Source organism: Lissotriton helveticus, chromosome 7 (genome assembly GCF_964261635.1).
Source record: "Lissotriton helveticus chromosome 7, aLisHel1.1, whole genome shotgun sequence".
In the NCBI taxonomy this organism is placed as follows: Eukaryota; Metazoa; Chordata; class Amphibia; order Caudata; family Salamandridae; genus Lissotriton; species Lissotriton helveticus.
Genome location: NC_136068.1, coordinates 1,261,387,810 through 1,261,412,875, shown reverse-complemented (window position 1 = coordinate 1,261,412,875; position 25,066 = coordinate 1,261,387,810). Strand labels below are relative to the sequence as shown.

Here is a 25,066-nt window from a genome sequence, read left to right as displayed (position 1 = left end):
CAACTCCGGACTTCAGCCGCCACCGCGGGGCTCTCCCTCGGGCATGGGAGCTCCGCGTCACCACTGCTCCTCTCCTAGCCAGCCACTCCGTGGGCGCGAGCTTCCAGCAGGAATTGGAAGTCCCGCCCCATAGCAGTTTTCGTCACGCGCACAACTTGTTTAATTTGCGCTCAGCACACCATGCCCGCTGTCACTTTCAAAGCAGGGACAATGGCGGCCGTCGATACTAGATAACTATAGCGATCGCTTTCTATGCTGCTTGTTTATTGTACAAGCAAGATCAAGGGACCCTTGACCCCTGTGAGGTAATTTCCATAAGCCATGGTCTAGTCAGGATTATTTATTTATCTCCAATAGGTTTTCAGGTCCAGTAACTAGCACGTTTAAATCTTCTGGGCGCAGAGCTGCGAGATCGGCATCCTGCTGCCAGCCGGCTCAGTAATCACCCAAACAACGTAGCCGAGACTGTCAGAAACCTATCAAAATTACTCCCAATGGTTTTGAGAAATAAACCGCAATCGTAAGGTGGGCCGAAACACAGACACTGACTTTACACAGCCTGGGCCACGGCCAGCCGCTTCGCTTGCAACCATGCAAGAGGGCAATGCAGAACTTCTGTCTATAGTGAGTTCTGTATCATGTGACCAATGGCACCCACTGACTGCAGGCAGCTGCCGATCGCATGCTGCGCCTCCCAGACAAAAGGAAATAATTCTTTGTAAATATTATAACTAAACATACACACACTCTGGTACGTGGCTGCACTCCACTCTCACTTACAAACTTCACTTGCTGCAGCAAGACTTCGTTGACCTCGGAGCCAGCTGTAAGTAAGTTCCAATCCTTTTAAACTGGGACATCTGAGGTGACGTCAGTGATTGTCTGCGATAGTGAAGCAAAAACCAAAAAACACCTGGGAAGGTCATTGTAATCCACTGCTGACGCATTTCGTGCTACACTGGTGCTGAATTTGAGATGCTGGCAAAATGCAAATGTTTAAGGTATTTATTGTCAAACCGCAGCTTTTGTTTGTTTTCCATTTCAACGCCAAATCAGGAGTAGTAAGCACTATATAAATGCAATCTCAATAACAGTTACATTTAGTGCCCTTGTTCATGCTTTGATTAAGAGACTTCAGTTTGTTCCAAAAGTTAACTGAAGCAGGGAAATATTTGAGCAAGATCACACAGCGCTTGCAAGCTGACCTGTGTCACATTCAGTTTCAGTTCAGAAAGTTGGCTAATTATATTTCTAAATAACGCATGAGGCAACCCAGTATAGGGGGCAAACCAAAAAAAAAACGTGTCCAATACACAGCACGTGTAAATTGTAAGAACTGTCAACAGCATGTGAAGATTCCAGAACTTTAATCCCTTAGCATCATGACCCTTTCTTATTAATAGCCATCAAGTGCCCGCCTATCATATGCTGTATTAAACAGGGTTTTACCCAAATTAAGTCACTGAGACCTAGGTATATAAGTCTTATAAACAGAGGGGTCCCAGACTGGGGAAAGGGATAGATATATAGAAAATAAATGTGTTCAACAAAAATCAAGAAAACAGAGAACAAATCCAAGGTACGATGTTTTTATTCACAAAGTACTCAAAAACCTTATCATTGGTTATAAGATGCGTATCAGAGACAAAAAATTTTTTTGATTGTAGTTTGTGCACACATGGGAGAAGGGAAAGTAAAGGGGAGGAGGAAGTGCTGTGAGGGGATTCTGTGAAAAATGGCAAAGAAACACAGTATTCATTTAAGTGACAGATAAATCCAATATTCTATGTTCATATATACAATCTTAAAGTGATTCCCCAGAATCGGGGCCACACAAACGATCTGCTCATATCAATACAGTTCTTAGTGACCAGACTTCTATGACAGCTGTGCCAATCTTGCTGGGGGTAGAAGCTGGTAGGGTAGGCGATAGTCTACGTTTCGACCCTGTACCATGTAGGGGTAGTTGCCCTTACAGTGCGGGTCTTCGTCGGGACAGGGGGGGATGGTGGGCTGACCTCCTTATATACCGGACATGGTGCCTGGCGTGCCTCGGACCACGTGGTCCTATTTCATCGACCGTGATGTGATCTTATATACCGGGGAACAGGGTCCGCAAAAGGAAAGAAATCAATCCGAATTCCCGATTCTGTCCAATCAATTGATAGCAGGGGAGAACTGGACAACAGCGTTGTTCAGCCTGAAGGCAGTGAATGCTCAAGTCCTTGATCACATCACGGTCGATGAAATAGGACCACGTGGTCCGAGGCACGCCAGGCACCATGTCCGGTATATAAGGAGATCAGCCCTCTATGTAGGGCAACTACCCCTACATGGTACAGGGTCGAAACGTAGACTACTTTCGCCTATCCTACCAGCTTCTACCCCCCAGCAAGATTGGCACAGCTGTCATAGAAGTCTGGTCACTAAGAACTGTATTGATCTGTGCAGATCGTTTGTGTGGCCCCGATTCAGGGGAATCACTTTAAGATTGTATATATGAACATAGAATATTGGATTTATATATGAACATAGAATATTGGATTTATCTGTCACTTAAATGAATACTGTGTTTCTTTGCCATTTTTCACAGAATCCCCTCACAGCACTTCCTCCTCCCCTTTACTTTCCCTTCTCCCATGTGGGCACAAACTACATTGAAAAAGAAAACTTTCTCTCTGATACGCATCTTATAACCAATGATAAGGTTTTTGAGTACTTTGTGAATAAAAACATCGTACCTGGGATTTGCTCTCTGTTTTCTTGATTTTTGTTGAACAAATGTATTTTCTATATATCTATCCCTTTCTCCTGTCTGGGACCCCTCTGTTTATAACGCCTATCATATGCGGCTCGTGCATTAGCCACAGCTGACGAGGGTAGTGTGTATTGTTTACATTGCAGTAGCGGCTACGATCTGAGTGAGGCCTGTTAGATCTATCAACAAGCATTTTTTTTATTTAACATTCATTTTGGCTGTCTGTTGGTTTATTATTGAAATGTTATAAACGTGTATTTTATAAGAAACAAGACACCTGGACATTTTACTCATTATTGGACTGATGTTAATTTGTGGTACTGTATCAAGGCTCATCTTCTTGTCTCCTCCTTTCTGCTAAGTCTTGGCTGCTCCTTTATAGCTAGATAGAAAATTAAGGAGGCCCAAGAGGCCACCTTCACAGACTGAGAACCTAGTGTCCATGTCTGCGGGGAACACCTGTAAACTCACCTTTGGTACTACTGAGGTGTCCCAGCAGGTGCAAAGATTAGGGGAAGAGGGACCACTTTTCCCATTTTGTAACCTCCCATGAGGACACTCCCTTTTACGTGTGTTGTTGCTCAGTAGGCTTTAATTACAGCCTCTGAGCACTATTTTTTCAAAGAGCTTTGTCCAGCCTGCCATTGCCGGCTGGAAAAGGAGGACTCGCTCTCTCCTAAAGCATTTGCAATGCTATAGGTCTTGCATTTGCGAGAGTTCAAGCTATTGCTCTGTAAAGGACAATGCCTTTTATTTATCTGTTTTAAAACAAAATACATAAATAAAAGGCATTGCCATTTACAACGCCAATAGCTCAAACTCTCGTAAATGCGAGACCTATTGCATTGCAAATGCTTGTTATTATTGATATTTATCTGTAATTGTTAAAAATAAGAACTATATATTTTCACTAGTTCTAGAGTTCTACATAAAACTGTTAATTAAAACATTGAGGTTCTTGCACATATTATCTAGTTGACGTTACTGGATGATGAGAGGTTCTTGAGTCTTCACACATTCCTCATCCAGTTATAGTTTTTTTATTGAGGAAAGATCAGGTATTCTCCGTTTTTCTCTGACTTGGTCCTGTCCCTCTCTCACTTTTTCCATGGTTTGCCTCTCGATCTCTGTTTATCTGTTCTATTTTCTCTCTCCTATTCTTACTTCCCTCTCCCATCCTCTGTTTTAACTAATCGAGTATCGGATTCTAAATGTTATGTTTTTTATTTTTTATGTTCTAGGTCCCTATGAATTCTGGTGAATTTCAGCTGACTGTGCCTATGAGACTGATCCCTTTGCACTGGTCTATACTGCACTGGTGAATTTGAAGTGTTTGCAGCAAGTGGCCCAACAGTCCTACTTGTTACAGAGCATTTGGCTGTTTTCCTTTACTCAATCATGACCACCTCATCTCTGCGTCGACAGGTCAAAAATATTGTGCACAATTACACAGAAGCAGAGATAAAGGTCCGCGAAGCAACTTCCAATGATCCCTGGGGCCCATCCACATCTGTGATGTCTGAGATTGCTGACCTCACATTCAATGCTGTGGCTTTCTCAGAGGTGATGGACATGATCTGGAGGCGTCTAAATGATAGTGGGAAGAACTGGCGCCATGTCTACAAGGCTCTGACCCTCCTGGACTACCTTATCAAAACTGCATCTGACAAAGTGGCACAGCAGTGCCGTGAGAACCTTTATACTGTACAGACTCTCAAGGACTTCCAATTTATAGACCGTGATGGTAAAGACCAAGGAATCAATGTCCGTGAAAAAGCGAAACAGATTGTGGCACTCTTGAAGGATGAAGAGAAGCTAAAGCAGGAGAGAGATCATGCACTCAAAACAAAGGAGCGAATGTCACAAGGGGCAACAGCTATCAGCAGCAGTCAACAGCTCAACTACAGCCAGCGCTCTTCACTGTATGGAGATGACTACTCAAAGTCCAGGTCCTCGCCAGCCTCCTACAACTGTATGTTTTAAAGTAACATGGGGAGGGGCTGTGGGTGGTAATGAAAGTGGTTTAGAGGGTGTGTGCCAGAGGTGAATGCAGATGTAATTGGTAGCATTCGACATACTCATTGTCCATGTTTGTCATCACTACAGGCTTAACTAACATAACAGCCAAATGCTCCATCAAGTTTGTCCCACAGTGTTCAGTGTGACCTAGTAGAGACTGTTTGGCATTTAAGATTGTTCTTGAGAGTTAGAAAGGAGTCATTGTTCAGCAAGTCTCTCACTATGGTAGTGTTTAAGGAGCTGAAGAAATTTAGTCACTCGTTACTTCATGTCCTTCTAACCTTTAGATTATCTTGGTATGATGGCTGCATGTGAGTAGAGTGGAAAAAAACACCGTTTTGCACACAACGAAAAGAAAACGGAAGTCATAAGCATGCAAAATCTGTTTACAAAAATTGTAGGCTGAAAGAGGCAGTGTAGTCAGAAGGGTGAATGGGTGAATACTGGTGGGGGAATCGACTGGAGAGATGGGGGATTTCTTTGGGTTGGTTAGCAGCCACATCATTCTCTGAAGAGGACTACCTTTAGATTATATTTTAAAGTGTTGGAACGATTGATTAAATTTAGTTAATTTAGTAATTAGTTCTATAGCTGTGTGCTTGAGTAAGCAAAAGTAGATTAACACAATTGTTTCTTATGTAGCTAGAACTGTACTGTGGTATTTTGTCTCAAGCTTCTAAGTGGATAACTATAGCAGATTCTTGATTGGCCATACTTTGCTTCTGTGTTCTAGAAGCCATGATTAAAGGTCAGGATATATTCATTTTTATTCTGCCTTCTACAGGGAGCCAGTGAGTGCAGTCCTGTTTTGATGTTTTCCTGTGTCTACAGATTGGCAGATGATCAATTTGACTGCATTTGAACAAGTTTCATGTTAAAAGCAAAAGTCTAGTTTTGCCATTTTTTTGTGAAACCTTTAAGAATTTTGCATTTTTAAGAAACATTACATCTTGTTCACCATGCTGCGCATCCAACACCAAGCCGCCACAAGAGTATAGACCAGGGGTTCCCAAACCTTTTAGAACCATGGCCCACTTTTTAGAACAACAAACTTTCGGGACCTTTCTACCTTTTAATGGATATGAGGCAAGCCGATTTATTTTGTAATGTAACTAAAGCAACATGTGGTAGCGCATTGTCATTTACTGACATCACAATTTTCCTTGAAATTGCCACTGAATTTGCACACACATTGTGTTACTGATACAACTATAGAGGACACAAACGATGTGTGGAAATCAGGATTTTGTGAATATTTATAATTTGTGCATCACCAATTAAGTGTCTTGATTTGTTTTGATCCTTTTAAAATCTCTATTTCCAGTACACTTCAGAATTACAAAAGAAATTGCTTGATTTTACTTGCTTTCCTAACTGCTGGATGCACACAGTTCATTTACAAGAATGTAAATTTTCTTGTGTATTGCAAAAAGCAAAATTCTAACTATGTCACATAATTCACTTTAAAAACTCCTCTTCCTTTGCAGTCATTGAATGAAAAGTAAAACACCAATCCCCACATTAAAAGAACAAAGTAGCCTGACACTTGATTTGTCTGTGAATCACCAGCAAATGTTAACAAGCATTGGCATAGCCAATAGGTCTCGCCTTTGGGACGTTATAAATCTTTAGCTAGAGCTATTGGCTAGTGCTGGTGTGATGGTGATGCTGAGTGACTCTTGGGTAGTGCTGAGTGATGCTGTAGTGGTGGTGTTGCTCTGATGCTCAGGTGGTGTTGAGTGATGCTAAGTTGGTGCTTAGCATTAGCGCAGCATCACTTCAGCAGAGTCATGTGCCCGGAAGCAGCTGGGTGCAATAAGGACTCAACTTCTGAATGGAGCACTGTGCCAGACTGCATGAAAACTAATGGGAGCCATCAGCCGACACATTTAACAGTGGCTTCATGGGGAGACCTATGGAGTGCCAGAGGTGATTGGAGAGCTGTACAATTACTTCACACTAGGTCAGTTCAGTTCAGTTCTTTAGCTTTATTCGATTTTTTGTTTAAAATCATAAAAGCATACATTTAAAAACACTCATGACAAGAATTACATACAAATACACAAAATAGAAGGAAGATAAAACATTATTCCATGTTGCATAAATAAGTTCCTTTGTTTCATAGTAGAATTCATGTTTTTCCATAACCATGGCCAATGAACATTGTGACCGGATAGTTCAAGGTGGGGAAGTCATGGCCACACAGTGTACGCGTATTTCTGCCCTTCGGGTAAACGGATTCTGCCCTTAATTTTAGTCTAGGCGTATATGCCCTGCTTGGGTAGAAGTCTTGTAGGTCCCAGATGGATATAGGGCCAACACCTTCATGGGGGTACAAAGTTCACAGGTAAGGAACGACTGAGCTACTTTTAAATTTTATTAGAAAGAGGTCCCCGTCAATATCTTTCTGTAGGGGGCCTAGCCAGCCCACCCTTCTAACTGACTTGATAGTACCATCTAGACCAATGGGCAAAGGCCTGTTTTTAGTTGGCCAATATATGACTTTGTTAAGTAAGTCTTGTTCCCGCTCAGTTTTTCCATGTTTGATTTCGGGAACTCCTGCAAGAACACACACAAAGGGTGCAGCCTCCGGGGGTAGCTGTATGTGAGTAGTATTCTTATTAGGCTCTACTTTTGAAACAGTATATTGTAAAGGACCCGGTTTGTGATTAGCTTTAGGTACATCGGGGAGTGAAGGGATAGGGACTAGGGGACAAGTTTGAATGTTACTTTTGGTACCAAGTGAGCTCGGACAAATTGACGTTAAAGAAATTTCAGTGCGGGTTTGGCTGGCCTTTAAACATTTCTCTATTCCCAACAGCCTATCCTCTAGGGTGGTAATTTTAACAATCAGGGGAGAGATCAGTGAGCCGACCATTTGTTCAATCTGAGCCAGAAAGTTCGAATTGAGGGAGGTTATCCATTGGTCTATTTTTTCTTCCGATTTTTGGAGGGGGTTAGTTGCAGTCAGTGGGGAGCTAAAACATAATTTTTGCTGTTTTGATTTATTCCCTATGTGCTTATCCCCATCCCACTTCCTTTTACTAGACAAGGACTGCGAAGAGACTGTGTTTGATGTATTAACATTTTTGGGTTGGGCCCGGGGGCTGGCGATTGGGGTAGAAATACTGGTTTGTTCAACGAGGCAAGGGGAGGAACTTTTAATTTCATTTCTGGGTTCCACGGTGGCATACCTTGTTTTGCAGAGGGAATTTAGTTCATCCAGGAGCGAGAGATGTTGCGTTATGCCATTGGTTGGGTCAAGCGATTGGTTAATAGATGTACTAGTCTTGGCAGTTTCAATCAAATTGACGGTGGACGGAGATGGCCTGCTTGGAACTTGTGTCCCTGGATGCAAGCCTCTATGGCTGATAGATCTATTGGTCACCCCCTTGTGTCATGATGGGGTTTGCGATTGTTAGGCTATCACAAGGTTATGACAAGGTCTCAAGAAAGTCTGAGGATATTAGAATGTTCTCAGCTAAAGTTCAGTTTGTAATCCCTTGCCAAAATGCCAAAAAGGACATAAAGTTATTACATTAGCAGTGAAATGGAGTCGGGGGGGGGGGGGTGTGGCCCCGTCCCGTTCTCCTCGTGCCTCTGAGGGCCACAGAGGGCCCGCCCTTTGCCCGGGCTTAGCCCGCGCGCGATTCCCGCTACGCGAGGGCTGTCCTTCTTTTTCTATCCCCTCCGGGGGCGGAAGTAGCAGCAGAGGAGTCTGGGGGATGTAGTTTCCCCACCCCACGGCAGCCACTATCCTGTAGTTCTGCGGCGGCGGGGGAGAAGCATCAAGGATTCCCAAATGTCCTATGAGCAGCAGTGAGCAGGTAGGGGTGATTCTCCCCCCAAAACGAGTCTTCTACCCCCCACAACGAGTGTTCAAAGGAGCGCCCCGGTCACACTAGGTCATACAGTCTAGTTCAGGAATACATGCTGCCTCACGAAACTTTTATGGACATTTTCCGAGGCTTTTTAATGCACAGAGAGAAAGACAAGTCCCTTGATGGAAGTCAACAGCACTATAACATTCTGTGTGCAACTGCATCAGTGGAGTATTGAACATTGGGTGCCCAGGCGTCCCGGATTTGCACGGACAGTCCTTGGTTTTCACCAGCTGTCCCGGCAGATTTCGGCACTTTTGGCTCATGTTCCGGTTTTTAGAGGGGGTCGACTGAAACCAGTAAGAGGCACTTTTCTGGGTGTTCTAAAGTTGTATTAGTTAGCAGCTGTTATAAAGAAGCAATTTAATTAACGGTTATGATGCTGGTTTTAGAAATGACAATTGTTTATTTTTATAGTGCTTCTTTTGTATTCCTATGTTGATAGCAGTTCTCATTCTGCGCAGCACGGTTGATGTAACATTATAATCCATCTTCTATTTTTGCTAAATGTCCCTGTTTTTGGTTCTTAACATCTGGGCACCCTAATTGAACAGCCTGAAGAATCAGCGTTGGGGAAAAGTTATGCTTGAAATATTAAGATGTACAAAAGGGGATGGTGATGGACGGAGCATCTGAACCAATCAAACACTCACACCCAGTCAAAAGATCTGGGTTTGATCCATCACCGTTCTTTAGCCCACTCTGCCACCCCAGTTCAGACATGGCTATATGCAAATGAGTCTGACCCTGTGCCTCATGGGAACAGTCCAGCCCGAACTGCCAAGCCATGCCTTCCTGGACCGGAAACAAGCTTCCGAGGACCGGTTTCTGGCATTACAGCCGTCTTCAGCCCGGCTTGCTTGAATCCAGTGGCAAAGTGAGCAAGGGACTCACGTCTGAGCATACCCTGCCACACTTATGGCGGCCAAAGCGGTACAAAAGGGGGTTCGGGCTGGACTGTTCCCATGAGGCACTGGGTCAGACTGATTTGCATATAGCCATGTCTGAACCGGGGTGGCAGAGTGGGCTAAAGAACGGTGATGGATCAAACCCAGATCTTTTGACTGGGTGTGAGTGTTTGATTGGTTCAGATGCTCCGTCCATCACCACCCCCTTTTGTACCGCTTTGGCCGCCATAAGTGTGGTAGGGTATGCTCAGACGTGAGTCCCTTGCTCACTTTGCCACTGGATTCAAGCAAGCCGGACTGAAGACGGCTGTAATGCCAGAAACCGGTCCTCGGAAGCTTGATTCCGGTCCAGGGAAGGCATGGCTTGGCAGTTCGGGCTGGACTGTTCCCATGAGGCACTGGGTCAGACAGATTTGCATATAGCCATGTCTGAACTGGGGTGGCAGAGTGGGCTAAAGAACGGTGATGGATCAAACCCAGATCTTTTGACTGGGTGTGAGTGTTTGATTGGTTCAGATGCTCCGTCCATCACCACCCCCTTTTGTACTGAAATATTAAGATGACAGATTGAACAACACCCCCCCCGCTTCAAACTTGTCACTGAATTTACAAAAGCTCAATTTTTTGAGCAGAGCTTGAACCCTGCTATTTGCAGTTCAGGCTGTCTCCGAAGCACCAGACCAGTAGAGATCTGTTCATAGATGGCGACCCTTTAATGCGTTGTATAGTAGTCCGCTGGGGAACATCCATAACAACGACTCCGGCACAATGGGTTCTGGAGTCACACAAGCCGAACAATGACTTGCACAAACAACAACTTACCCTGAACCATGCATGTGTGTGGTTCAGGCTAAGACTGTCTAGTTTTCAGTATTGGCAGTCCAGAGGAGCGTCGGAGGAACAGGAGAGGTAAGGGCGGTTCTGGGGTGGGGAAGGAGGTTTCATATTTATTTTTAGGGGTTGGGGAGATTGTGTTCGTTTTTAGGGGTTGGGAAGGGTTTGGTTAGTTTTTAGGGGGTGGGAGGGGTTCGAAATAGTTTTAGGGGTGGGGGCTTGTGATCGTGTTTAGGGGGTGGGAGGGGTTTGTGTATGTTTTTCAGCGGTCAGAGGGGTTGGAGTTAGTTTTAAGAGTGGGGATTGTATTCCTTTTTAGGGGTGGGGGCTGAGTTAGATTTTAGGGAGTGGGAGGGGTTAGTGTTAGTTTTTAAGGGGTATGAGGTAGGGGGTACAGGATAAATTTTAGGGACTGGGAGTGGCTTGGAATAGATTTTAGGGGGTGGTTTACCATGCATTCCTTTATCACAAAAATCTGTGGTAAAAGGATGTGTGGTAAAACAAATCGTTGATGGGATGCGGTCGTAGTACAGATCGAGTTGTTGTTGAGGAACTCATTGTGCCAACATACAACCAGTCCGTTGGGGTTCTCTGGAGACATTCGGCACATGCTTAAAGTAGAGAAGATGCTTGCTTCCAGTTGGACTAATAAACTATGTTAAATTGTTGGCCAGCCACTAAACGGCGTTATTATATGGGACAGCAGTTTCACATACTGGCTTATTTGTTATGTCCAAAGGGCAGAGAATTCAATAATATGCAATATATACACATACGTGTACAGGTAGGGACAGTTAGTGACAGTCTAATGTGTACAAAATGCACTTTTCCTTCGAAATAGAGAGCATGTTCCCATACACCACAGTGGGAAGTTGCCCTCTCTATTGTAAGTTGATACACTTTGCAAATGTGTAATGATCTTTACATACTCATGCCTTTAAACCAGTGTTTGAAATGAAAAAATAGAAGTGCGAGTAACCTTTACCAGTGCACCTACTTGCTTCTGTAAAATGCCAGTTCCCTCCAATTAAATGATTGCCCTTCTTCTGAGATGCACGTCAAAGTCCCAGAAGAATATAAAGAGCGCGTCATGTTCTGATCTGTAAAGTTGTCACAGGGACCAGGTTCAATGTCTCCTTTTTAACAATAACCCTTGAGAGCAATTAAAAACCATTGAATGGTATTAAACACGCACACAAATATCTCACATTTCAACTTGACCATTGCCACTGAACTTGCGGCAGGTGCCGCATGCCAGAGACCGCGACCGTCCCAGAGAGCTGGAAACACGCCGAGATCAACGCCCTACTCAAAAAAACCTAAGGCAGACCCAAGGGACCTCAAGAACTTCCGGCCCATCTCTCTGCTCCCCTTCACGGGCAAGGTCATCGAGAAAATTGTCAACAGACAGCTAACCAGATACCTAGAAGAAAACTGAATCATGGACCCTTCCCAGTCGAGGTTCTGCAGCAACCACAGCACCGAAACTGCCCTCCTCGCCGCCACCGACGACGACATCAGGACACTGCTGGACGACGGTGAGACCACAGCACTCATCCTCCTAGACCTCTCCGCCGCTATCGACACCGTCTACCACTGCACTCTACGTGCATGCGTCCACGCCGTAGGGATCAGAGACAAGGCTCTGGAATGGACCACCTCCTTCCTCTCCAGCAGAACCCAGAGCGTCCCCCTCCCCCCCATTCCCCCCCCCCCCATTCCGTTCCAAAGCCTCCGAGATCACCTGCGGCGTACCCCAGGGATCCTTCCTCAGCCCGATACTGTTCAACATTTACATGGCCTTGCTCGCACACGTCGCCCGATAGCACGACCTCAACACAATCTCCTACGCTGACGACACTCAACTGATCCTCTTCCCTCATCAAGGACCCCATCACCGCCAAAGCCAACCTCCACGAAGGAATGAAGGCCATCGCCGACTGGATGAAGATCAGCCGTCTGAAGCTGAACTCTGAAAAGACGGAGGTCCTCATCCTCGGCTCCAACCCTTCAGCTTGGGACAACGGCACTGGGGGCAGCCCCGACACCCACCGACCACGCACGTAACCTGGGAATCATCCTCGACTCAACGCTCTCAATGACCAAGCAAGTCAACCCCGTCTCCTCCTCCTGCTCCAACACCCTCCGCATGCTCCGCAAGATCTGCAGATGGATCCCGACAGATACAAGAAAGACAGTCACCCAGGCCCTCGTCGGCAGCAGATTAGACTACGGAAACTCCCTCTATGCGGGAGCCCCGACCACGCTCATCAAACGACTAAAACGCATCCAAAACTCCTCGGCACAACTGATTCTCGACGTACCACGACACAGCCACATCACCTCCCCTCCCCCCCCCGCCCCCCACTTGAGAAACCTGCACTGGCTCCCTGTCAACAAGAAGATATCCTTCAAGCTCCTCTCATCCACTCACACAAAGCACTCCACAAGACCGGCCCAGCCTACCTCAACAGACGGCTCTCCTTCTACATCCCCAACCACCAGCTCCGCTCCGCCGACCTCTCACTCGCCACCGTCCCGCGCATCCAAACAACCACCACCGGCGGGAGATCCTTCTCCCACCTTGCCGCCAAGACATGGAACACCCTCCCACTGAGCCTACGACAGACCCAAGACCTGCTGACCTTCAGGAGGATACTCTAGACCTGGCTGTTCGATCAGTAGCTCCCCCCCTCCCCAGCACCTTGAGACCCTCGTGGGTATGTAGTGCGCTTTACAGATGATTGATTGACCCTGCTCGCAGGCAGGTCGCTCCCACGCTGCTGCACGACTCTGCCTGCATTGTTTTTGCCTAATCTTGTATTTGTCCCCTGTGCCTAACTTGCTTTCTTGCCCAGACTTGTTTTTATTCCCCTGTGCCTGTACTTGCTTTCATGCCCAGACTTGTTTTTATTCCCCTGTGTCTGTACTTGCTCTCTTGCCCAGACTTGTTTTTATTCCCCTGTGTCTGTACTTGCTCTCTTGCCCAGACTTGTTCTTATTCCCCTGTGCCTAACTTGCTTTCTTGCCCCGACTTGTTTTTATTCCTCTGTGCCTGTACTTGTTTTCTTGCCTAAACTTGTTTTTCCTTCCTGTGCCCAGGTCTCCCGCGGCCCCCGCCTGTTTTTCCCCCTGCTGCGTCCCTGCGGCCCCGCCCATCTGCAATCCCATTCGCCGCCCCGCTCCCGCCTCCCAGCTGCGCCTCCCTCCCACATCCCCTCATTTGGAAGCCGCTACGCGGCTGTGCTCAGCGGGCACGCCGCTGGCGCACCTAAGGCAAGGCCGTCTGTGCCTGGACCGCGCCCAGCGCCAGGACCCCTGGACACCACAAACGCCACGACGCCCGACACGATGCCAGAACCCTCCACGCACTCAACACCGGACGATCACACACCTGCTTCCTGGCCCCCCCGAAGTGCACCCACGGAGCTTTTACCTGCCGGAACTGCAGCTTCACAAGCATCCGCCCCACCATGCTGCCGACCAGGAAAGAACCCAACCACCTCAGATGCATCCTTCTCAACACCCGCTCCGCCCGAAAACATGCCGTTGAACTCTGGGACCTACTCGACTCAACCTCTCCAGACGTCGCCTTCCTGATGGAGACCTGGCTGACCCCGCCTCGGCACCCGACATAGCCATAGCCGTCCCGGAAAGCTGCAAGATCACCCGCAAGGACCCCACCAAGGAATCGCCATCGTCCACAGGAACACTCTGAGTCTCGACCAACACCGACGCCACCCTCAGCACCGCCGAACACCTGCATTTCCAGATCCACACCGACCCCAACACCACCCTAAGAGGAACCCTCATCTACAGACCGCCCGTACCCCGACCACAGTTCAGCGACTCCATCGCCGACTTCGTCCGCACACACGCCCTCGCCTCCATGGACTACATCCTCCTCGGGGACCTGAACTTCCACCTTGAGAACAATGACGATACCAACTCCATCACCCTGATCGACAACCTAGCCAACCTCGGATTCAGACAACTCGTCACAACACCCACCCTCTCCGCTGGTCACACGCTTGACCCCATCTTCTCCGCAAGCCCCCACGTCTCCTTCAACCATACCACCGAACTCCACTGGACCGACCACCGCTGCATCCACTTCACCTTCAAGAAACCCACCACGCACCACCGCACCCAACAGATGCCTCACCGCTGCTGGAGCAAAGTTACCGAAGACCAGCTAACCACCACCCTCGCCCAGAGCCCATCTGCCGACCATACCGACCCCGACACCGCCGCCTGCAACCTCAGACAGTGGATCAACGACTGCGCCAACACCATCGCCCCAATCAAGAAACCCTTCAATAATCATACCAACAAGAAAGCCAGCTGGTTCACTGAAGACCTCCGGGCCTCCAAGCAAACCTGCCGAAAGCTGGAGAAGATCTGGCTCCGTGAACGAACACCGGACAGCCACGCCGCCCACAAGAATGCCACCCGCAGACCCCATCACCTCATCAGATCCACCAAAAGGGCCTCCTTCAAAAACCGCCTAGACAACAACGCGCACATCAGCAAAGAGCTCTTCAACATCGTGAAGGAACTCTCCAACACCAACGACGTCCCACCCTCGCAAGACCTGTGCGACTCGCTGGCCACCTTCTTCCACCGCAGGATCACAGACATCCACAACAGTTTCAACGCCACGACCGCCCCGACAACCACTGAGACCTCCGCCCCCACGACCACCATCCGCACCAACCGCCTGCTCTACTGGACCAACATCAACGACGATGACACCATCAAGATCATGAACACCATCCACTCCGGATCTCCATCAGACCCATGCCCACGCCACATCTTCAACAAAGCCAGCACATCCATCGCACCCCCTCTCCGGAAAGTCATCAACACCTCCTTCGAGACAGCAACCTTTCGGGAGAGCTGGAAGCACGCCGAGATCAACGCCTTACTCAAGAAACCCAAGGCGGACCCCAAAGACCTCAAGAACTATCGGCCCATCTCCCTGCTCCCGTTCCCGCCAAAGGTCATCGAGAAGACAGTCAGCGAACAACTGACCCGCTACCTCGAGGAGAACCACATCCTGGACCCTTTCCAGTCCGGGTTCTGCAGCAACCACAGCACCGAGACTGCCCTCATCGCCGCCACCGATGACATAAAGTGCCTGCTGGACAACGGAGAAACGGCGGCCCTCATCCTCCTGGACCTGTCAGCCGCCTTAGACACGGTCTGTCACCACACACTACGAACGCGCCTCCACAACGCTGGAATCCAAGAGAACGCCCTGGACTGGACCACCTCCTTCCTCTCCGGAAAGAACACAGAGCGTCCCCGCTCCGAAGCCACCGAGATCATCTGCGGCGAACCCCAGGGCTCATCCTTCAGCCCAACCCTGTTTAACATCTACATGGCACCACTCGCCCACGTCGCCCGCTGGCATGACCTCAACATCCTCTCCTATGCCGATGACACCCAGCTGATACTCTCCCTCACCAAGGACCCCCACACCGCCAAAACCAACCTTCATGAAAGAATTAAGGCGTTGCTGAATGGATGTGGAACAGTCGACTGAAGCTGAACTCGGACAAGACGGAGGCCCTCATCCTCGGATCCAACCCTTAGGCCTGGGACGACTCCTCGTGTCCGACCGCACTGGGAACCGCTCCAACACCCGTTTGCAAGTTAAGTCATGTTAATTTCACACGACTTATAAGTTATAAATTAACTATTGCCTATCAATATTCATTATCTTGCAGCCAATTGATTAAGGGACGCCATATCTCGAGACCCTTTTTTTTCTTATGTGTCCCCTTTCTCCTGTATATAGCTATTTCTAGACTATAGCTAGCTAGCAGTCTTGATCGCCACTGTTGGAATAGTGGAGGTGTAGGATCCAGCCATCCGGTTGCTAGACAAATCCTAAAGATGGCCATAGATATGGATATCAGGCCCTGTGTTTCCCTGGATCTTAGACCTTGTTCTAGTCCCAACATTATTTCTGTGGTCGTGATAACGACTGGAATTTGAAAAATTTCAGAAAGAAATTTAGAGATTTCTGATCTGATAATAGTTAGTGAATTGCATGTGGCAAATATGTGTACTATATCTGCGGCATGTGTAGCACATCTTGGACAATTTGTGCCTTTCCCCATACTCCATTTGGCGATCTGAGATGGTGTGTAATATAGTTGAAAGAAAGTCTTATAATATTGAGCCTGTAATTTCGTGGATATTAGTGATGTTTGAGAAAATTGAAATGCTGATTGTACGCCGTCTATAGTGATATTTAATTTATTTTGCCATTTGAGACTGTCTATCCAGATCATCTGGTAACAGTGAGATTAAAGTTTTATAGATATCTCCTATTTTGATAGAAGCTATTAGAGGCAAGATTCCTATTATCGGAACTGTCTGGAACTCAGCCCTGCCTCCCCCTTTTTTTATTATGAAATCTCTGATTTGGAGGTATTTAAAAAAATCCCTATGTTCAAGCCCAAATTCCATCTTTAATTCCTCGAAAGATTTAATGGCCAATGGTGAAAAAAAATAACCCCAAATGTGTAATCCCGGTATTGATCCATCTGATCATGCACGTATCCTGAAATATTCCTGGGAGGTTATAATTTTGGATGAGACTGGTGTAATGAGAATATCTACCGATTCCTAGTATTTTACGGATGTTAGACCAAACGTTGTAAATACCTAACAGTGTCTTAAATCGCACTTTTTTGAAGTGGTTGTCATATGTTAGTCGCCACAAATGATCACCAGTTTCTGCTCCCAAAATAATTCTACACGGAGTAGGGACGTCCCCTTCAACATTTGGAAAATCATCCGACATGAGTAAGCCTTTACTGTAACTCATCAATGTAGCCCACCAATATATTTTAAGTTTTGGGGCTGCAAGACCCCCTCTCATTCTTGGAAGTGAGATATGCTTATATGCTTTATAACGTATAAGTCGTGTGAAATTAACATGACTTAACAACTTGCAAACGAATGGACGAGCAGGTATGGAAATAGAGAATAAATATCTCTAACCTCTATAATTTATTTATCTAATTATTTAACTACTTTACTCTTTTCTCCTTTCCCTCTCGTCTATGACTATGTACTAGTATGTCTTCCATTGTATGTTACAATATCTTAGCAAAATTTGGTGAAAAAGGTGTATATACGTATGCTGCTGTAATGGAATTCTCGACCAAAAATGTTGAAAAGCCGGATGGGCATGGGTGGGGAGGGACCAAGGGTGGGAAGGGACAAAAACTAAAAATATGCTGAATAAAGAATTGTTTAAGAAAAAAAAGGGAACCGCTCCAACACCCACCGACCACGCACGCAACCCTGGGGTCGTCCTCGACTCCACCCTCTCCATGACTAAACAGGTCAACTCCGTCTCCTCCTCCTGCTTCAACACCCTCCGCATGCTCCATAGGATCTACAAGTGGATCCCTACTGAAACGAGAAGAACAGTCACCCAGGCCCTTGTCAGCAGCAGGTTGGACTATGGAAACGCCCTCTACACAGGAGCCTCGGCCAAACTCCTGAGACGGCTCCAACGCATCCAGAACCCCTCTGTACGCCTGATCCTCGACATCCCTCACCACAGCCACATCACACCCCACCTGAGAGACTTGCACTGGCTCCCGGTCAACAAGAGGATAATCTTCAAGCTCCTCACCCATGCACACAAGGCACAACACCGGACCAACGTACCTCAACAGACGACTCTGCTTCCACACACCCACCCGCCAGCTCCGCTCCGCCGACCTTGCCCTTGCTACAGCCCCCGCTTCCGAAGAGCGACCTCAGGCAGCAGATCATTCTCCCACCTCGCCGCCAAGACCTGAAACACCCTCCCCATCCACCTACAGCAGACCCAAGACCTGCTGACCTTCAGAAAACTCCTCAAGACCTGGCTATTCGAGCAGTAGTGCGCCTTACAAATGATTTGATTGATTGATTGATTGATTGATGCCAGCATCATGGTAAAAATCAGGCAAATAAACCCTCGACAAACGCTGTATGGCAATCGCGGGGTTCTTAATGCCATATATTTATTTCCTCAATCAGGGCTGGACTGGCCGTAGCGTGCACCGGGTGTTTTCCCCAGTGGACCACCAGGGTGGAGGCTGGTTTTGGACCCCTGGGAGGCCGTTTCTGTTACCGGGGCCAGCAATATCTGCCCCCTGTAACCAAATCGGCCGAAACCGGCCCTAGAAAACAGCTCTGCCGCACTCCTCCCTTTCCTCCATGGGGGGCCAGCCGATTTGTTTTCCAGGGCCGGTTTTGCTTCCCAGTACGGCCCAGTCCTCAATAGACGTGGTTTGGCGATAAAAACACCTTTCACAATGTTTCAATGAAAGGCCCAATACACACAACGCTCTGCGTTCATTTAAATATCAGGAACCCCATCACCATTGGTGGGTTCACAAACGTTATAGTTGAAGAATTGTTCCATCGACATCATACTGATGTTGAACAGAAAATAGTATTGATATACTTTTCTCAAAGCTCAAATGCCATGATAAACTCAGTCATAGGTAAGTTATATGTGCACAGCTTGCCATGTTGTCGCCGATTATTTCCACCACATCTGGGCTCCCATATTGTGTGTGTGTATGTATATTATGTCTGTATGTTATGTATGTATATGTGTGTATGTATGTTGTGTGTGTGTGTGTGTGTATGTATGTATATATATATATATATATATATATATATATATATATATATATATATATATATATATATATATTCACAGAAAAAACCATAGGTTATAGACCATATATAGTTAGGAATTAGCATTTACAAAACCTTGAAAATTCACTGAAAAAACCATAGGTTATAGACCATATATAGTTAGGAAATAGCATTTAGAAAACCTTATTTTACTCACACAAAACCATTGAAATTCCATATATAGTTAGTTGCACTAACTATATATCGCGCACCTGCAATCCACTGCTGATGATGTCACATATTACATCATTCATGACATGGTCAGTGACATCACTGATGACATCACTGATGACATCTCAAATGACATCACTGATGACATCACTGATGACATCTCATTTGACATTACTGATCACATCACTGATGACATCATTCATGTGATGATACAATGAACCTCTTCAGACTCTAATATAACCTTAGATACACTCAGTGTAAACAGACACTCACAGACTGTCACTCATCCATGGAGTTACTCACACACCTAGTCAGTCTTGCAAAGAATCAATCACACCTCGATTTCCTCAACTATATAGTTATACACACCTTACTTATTGGAACATATAATAACACATATTTACTCTGTTATACAATCCCTGATACAAGTTCACAATAATCCATACAGCCACTCACACATTCACTGGCTCTTATGCACAGTTATTTATATATGTCAACTATCACATGTACTGTGTTTTACATATGTACTTACTTTGACATGTAGCACTGAGATATCCATTCACTCACCAATACACTCATGCACACAGTCAACCGCCCATACAGATGTTTCCACATGCACTTTTGAACCCATACATCTAGTGAATCAACTGCTCACACATCTATGCACAGAGTCATACACCTCCCAGACACCCACACACACACTCAGTCTCCCATACAAATACTTGGGCAACTAATCAATAACCCATATAGTTAGTCATATAGCTAATGATCAACACATGCATCAGATTACAAAACAACAGACACAATGATGCACAATTTAAAACAGTTTAGTCACTAACCCATGCACTCAGTGAGACACATTTAATCACTCACTTATACAGTCAGTCATGCACCTACTAAATCCTTCATCCAGACACTTATACATCCACTCATTCTTCAATATGTAAGACATATTTTAACTTTACAGAAGCATACAGTCACTGGATGTTGTCATCAGTGATGTCATTTGAGATGTCATCAGTGATGTCATCAGTGATGTCACTGACCATGTCATGAATGATGTAATATGTGACATCATCAGCAGTGGATTGCAGGTGCGCGATATATAGTTAGTGCAACTAACTATATATGGAATTTCAATGGTTTTGTGTGAGTAAAATAAGGTTTTCTAAATGCTATTTCCTAACTATATATGGTCTATAACCTATGGTTTTTTCAGTGAATTTTCAAGGTTTTGTAAATGCTAATTCCTAACTATATATGGTCTATAACCTATGGTTTTTTCTGTGAATTTCATTGGTTTTTTAACAGCTAATATCTGTAGCTGTAAAATGTATTCTTCTTTAAATCCAAAAATATATTTTATATGTTTATGAATAATTTTTTTTTAAAATATTTTTTTTTCTTCGTTCCCGCTTCGCGAATCGGGAAGCTTCCCGTTAGCTGACCTTGATGCCGCGAAATAGACCGCGAGCCGGTAAACGTTTCTTTACCGCAAGTGCCGCGTTAGAAAACAACATCGTGACGCCTCCCGTCCGCATGACGTTCCACGTTGTCGCTTGATACGTCATATGACGTGCTACGTTAGCAAACTGGTACGCGAAGCGAGTGCCAAAGCGCAGGTTTCTGGAAGCAAACCGGGAGGCCCTGCAAAGCGCTTAACGTAAACACAGCAAGTCATGTGACTTGGTAATAACACTTTTCATTGGTTCATTTCACTTTTGGTTTCCTAATGATGTAAGACTAGGTCATATAATCTAAAATGAACACTTTTGATTGGTTGAGAACTCTTGTTTTTCCCAAATGATGAAAATCCCTCCTTCTTTCCTCACTCTGACTTTCATCATTGTGAGAGAAAGACCCTTTGTGATCACTGAGCAATGGCTTCTTTAGTAGCTTCAGCTGGTGCTTCCCCACCACCTCCACCACATCCAAGGAAGAGTGGACCACCTGCTCAAGTTGTAATTCAACAAGAAGAAGAAGAAGAGGAACAGGAGGACGAGCACGAAGAGAGGCAGTTTTTGCCTGAGCAGCCCAAGACGTCTCACCGGAAAGAAAACTTCATTTGGCAATTTTTTAAAATTCCCAAAGGTCAGAAAAAAGTAAATGCAAGATACGTAACTTGCCTTATATGTCAAGATAGACTGTCCAGAGGGACCGACAAAATATACAGTTTCGGAAACTACACAATGCATCGCCATATGACTAGGTGGCATCCTAACAACTACAGTGCTGCACAGTTTCGGAACGACCTAGATAATCTCCCTATTATGGCCAGAAGATCTGTTGTACCGGAAGTAACGGGACCAGAGGGCAGGGAGATGGTGCCAAATATACAAATGAGATTTGGTGAAGTAAAACACACCTGCGTATTTTGCGATGGATTCATTTCCTACGGAGAAAGAAGCATCACTCTGATCAACAGAGCTATTGACTATCATATGCAAGTTTGTCCGAAACGCCCAAAATAATAAATACTTCTTTTTTTTGTTTTGTTGCTCCTGTTGAGCCCTTTACAATGAATCGTTTTCATTGCCCCCTCCAAGAAAAACCCAAAAAAATATAAAACTGTTCCGAAAAATTCAAAAACAGTAAAAAAAATGTTCAGAAAAATAAAAAAAAAAGTTCTTTTCAGAACTACCTCCCCGTTATTAAAAAATTGGTACAATATTTGGAACTGTGCCAACCTCTATTTCTCTTAGTTCGCTTCCTAGTTCGCTCGCTGGTACGCGAACTGGAAGCGAACCAAAAACAGTAAGTATAAGGGAAGGAAACACACTTATGTTAAAAGAAAGACAGCTATAGGGGAGTAAACTAGAGATACTATTACCCATAATCCACTACTGATGATGTCACATATTACATCATTCATGACATGCTCAGTGACATCATCAGCAGAGGATTGCGGGTTTTTTGGCAACATGCCTTATCCACGGTTTAATAACGCTGCCTTTTGCTTTATATAAGTTTTCAAATTGTATGAAATATATACCAATAGGTCTTTATGAACCTTTAGGTAGTGCTTTTGTTCATGAGGTCTGGTCGCTTCCATACACATACAGATGTTTCAAAGATGATCAAGAAGTTTATCTGAATGGAGAGGAATGCACTGAGACGCCAGATCATTCACTAATGTGTAGGCACATACAGTTACACGATTCATGCAACAAACACCGACCAAATATGGCTTGCGTGTTGCAAGGCACGCCAGTTCCTGCTATCATCCCCACGTTCAAGTTGTTGGAAAATGGTAGTTATTTGATGCTCAATAATGAAGATTGTTCTGAGTTAATTAAAAGTATTCCTTTTATCGTAACAGTAAGTGAACGGGTTATTTGCTGCAGAAATGTTCTATTTCCTCCCACACATGAACATAGGGAGTTTTCAATCTGGCCACAAATAACAACCTTGGGACACGTTTCAACGGCATGACAAGAATAAGAGCTCTTTTGTCTCAGAGAGAGGTGGCCTTGAGTTCGGCCCGTGAAACTTTCGTACTTCACATAGCGAACACCCGTACACAGGTTTGCCTTTCAATTTCAGCAACATGTTTCCGACTATCTTTAACGCATCCTCCACAAAATCCCTGGCACACTTTTTTAAAGTTGTTACCAGTGGTCTCGTGACTTCATTTGAGAAAATCTTTGGAGTCATCCCTGCTCCCTTTCATTCCATTTTCTCCACTCTGGTTCGTGGATTGCATTTTTACTTGCATTACCAGCGGACGCTCTTGTGCTTTTTTACATTTTTAAATATGGATGTCCCTCCTATGCAACCTCCGACCCTGCAGCTGCTGACACTGTTCCGCAATCGCATGCTAGAATATTATGGCACAATGCCGTTGGCGATATTAAGCACGGCATATGGATTATCTTTTCGGTTCTCCTACTTCACCTGTGTCCAGCCTGTATTTCACTGCCTGACCTGTGATTTCGATTGGGCCATTGATTTGTGTCTCTGCGGACCGGTTTCTCCTGACGTCGACTTTAATCAGCTGATGACTCCTATCATTACTCACGAGTTGATTTGTCCTGGCGAAAGGATTATGGCTGTGGCATTGATGCATGGACTACTTGGTCCCTGGAATTTACTGGCGGCAGCACAGTCTTTCTTGGAACACAGCTTTCTTGAAAACCCACCGAGCTGTCCTCTGATGGTGATAGAGGATCCGGTGCTGGGAGAGCACGTATGTTCTTTTCCGCTTTTAAATTGGATGGCTGAACTGTTTTCGGATGAAGACGGTGACTTCCTATTGGAGGCTGTTGCAGCTTATTTTGCATACACAGTTATGTCATAGACCTTTTTCATGTTTGATATGCTGAGTACTAGCATTTCATTGACAATTCATTGACTTATTTGTCAAGTTTTTATTATTTACCTTGCCTATTGGCTTAAGACTCGATAAAGTACTTGGCTGTTTTATTTTTCTTTAGCATTGAATTTTCCTAGTTTTTAATGCTTTACCTTGCGGACCGTCCACATATAAACTTGCAATCTGCTCTCATGAGATGGCACTTCTATTATCTTATTCAGTTCGTTTCCGGATCATGAGGAGGTGTCATCTAGGTCCTGGATATCTTTACACCGTGTTAAGTTAGCATGGGCTCATTACCGGTTTAAACGCCATTTTTCCTTTTTTGCAACTTCTGCACACGACACTTAGTTGTTGCTTTAGCTTTCCACCTAGTAGTTCATCGTGGTTTACATGAGAATAATATGTTATTGGTCTACTATCTGCTTTACTTGTTAAACTATATCTGTACAGCGAGTGCTAAAGTTTCAAGAACAACACGATACAGAATTGTTATGAGGTCTGATCTCCACGACTTCATACTCATAACATAAGTGCAACTTCTGCCAATTCTGGGCATGAGGCGGGTTTTATATTGCTTTGCCGAACACACATACACAACAGTTGATGCGGTTCACATGAAGAGAGAGCTGGTGTATGCTGATGTGATTCCTTCAAATCTAAGACACTAAAGTATGGACACGCCCTAAACCAACACAAAGAGACCTTCTTAGCAAATAATATAATATGTGTATTAGGGAGGGTGAGATATAAGCAGCCGCGGGCCGTGGAGGGAGTTACGATGGGGCAGGGAGGCGGGGAGGGGGAGAAGCAGGGTGGAGCCCTCTCTACCTTGCCCCTCCCCCTCCCCGCCTCCCTGCCCCACCGTAACTCCCTCCACGGCCCGCGGCTGCTTATAAGTGTTGCTAACTCTTATTCATTTACAGCATGTTAACATACTGTCACCATTCGCTTTTTATGTACTAGTAACTATGCTGGTAATTTTGCTACTGATAATATGTGTACTTGTATTCTCCACCCTGCTTCTCCCCCTCCCCGCCTCCCTGCCTCACCGTAACTCCCTCCACGGCCCGCGGCTGCTTATAAGTGTTGCTAACTCTTATTCATTTACAGCATGTTAACATACTATCACCATTCACTTTTTATGTACTAGTAACTATGCTGGTAATTTTGCTACTGATAATATGTGTACTTTTATTATCTAAGGTACTACGCCTGAGAAGACGGCATTAGTAAATAAACATTTCAAATACACATGTGTTCTTCTTAACTCCATGTTCTGGTTTCTAAGAAATATATAACGACCGACTGTTCATGAGTTCCACGTATCCTGAGGTACTATAAGTTCATATTCTGGATTGTCTAAACATTGAGAGTTTGTTATATCCAATGTGACACTGTACCTAGCTTGCTAAATAGTTTTTGATTACTAACGTGAGATTTGGGACACCCTAATTCGCCG

At 45.4% G+C, this 25,066-nt stretch overlaps 1 protein-coding gene across 11 annotated transcripts in view; it reads left to right on the top strand.

The window, feature by feature from the left end:
• EPN3 (epsin 3) overlaps positions 1-25,066 on the top strand; it is a 421,892-nt gene that overhangs the window by 74,282 nt on the left and 322,544 nt on the right. For all 11 annotated transcript variants that reach the window (XM_078654449.1, XM_078654444.1, XM_078654446.1 and 8 more), the window contains exon 2: positions 4,000-4,730. In XM_078654449.1, the coding sequence (XP_078510575.1) occupies positions 4,157-4,730 (574 nt within the window). In that variant the 5' untranslated portion in view covers positions 4,000-4,156. The remainder of the gene's footprint in view (positions 1-3,999; positions 4,731-25,066) is intronic.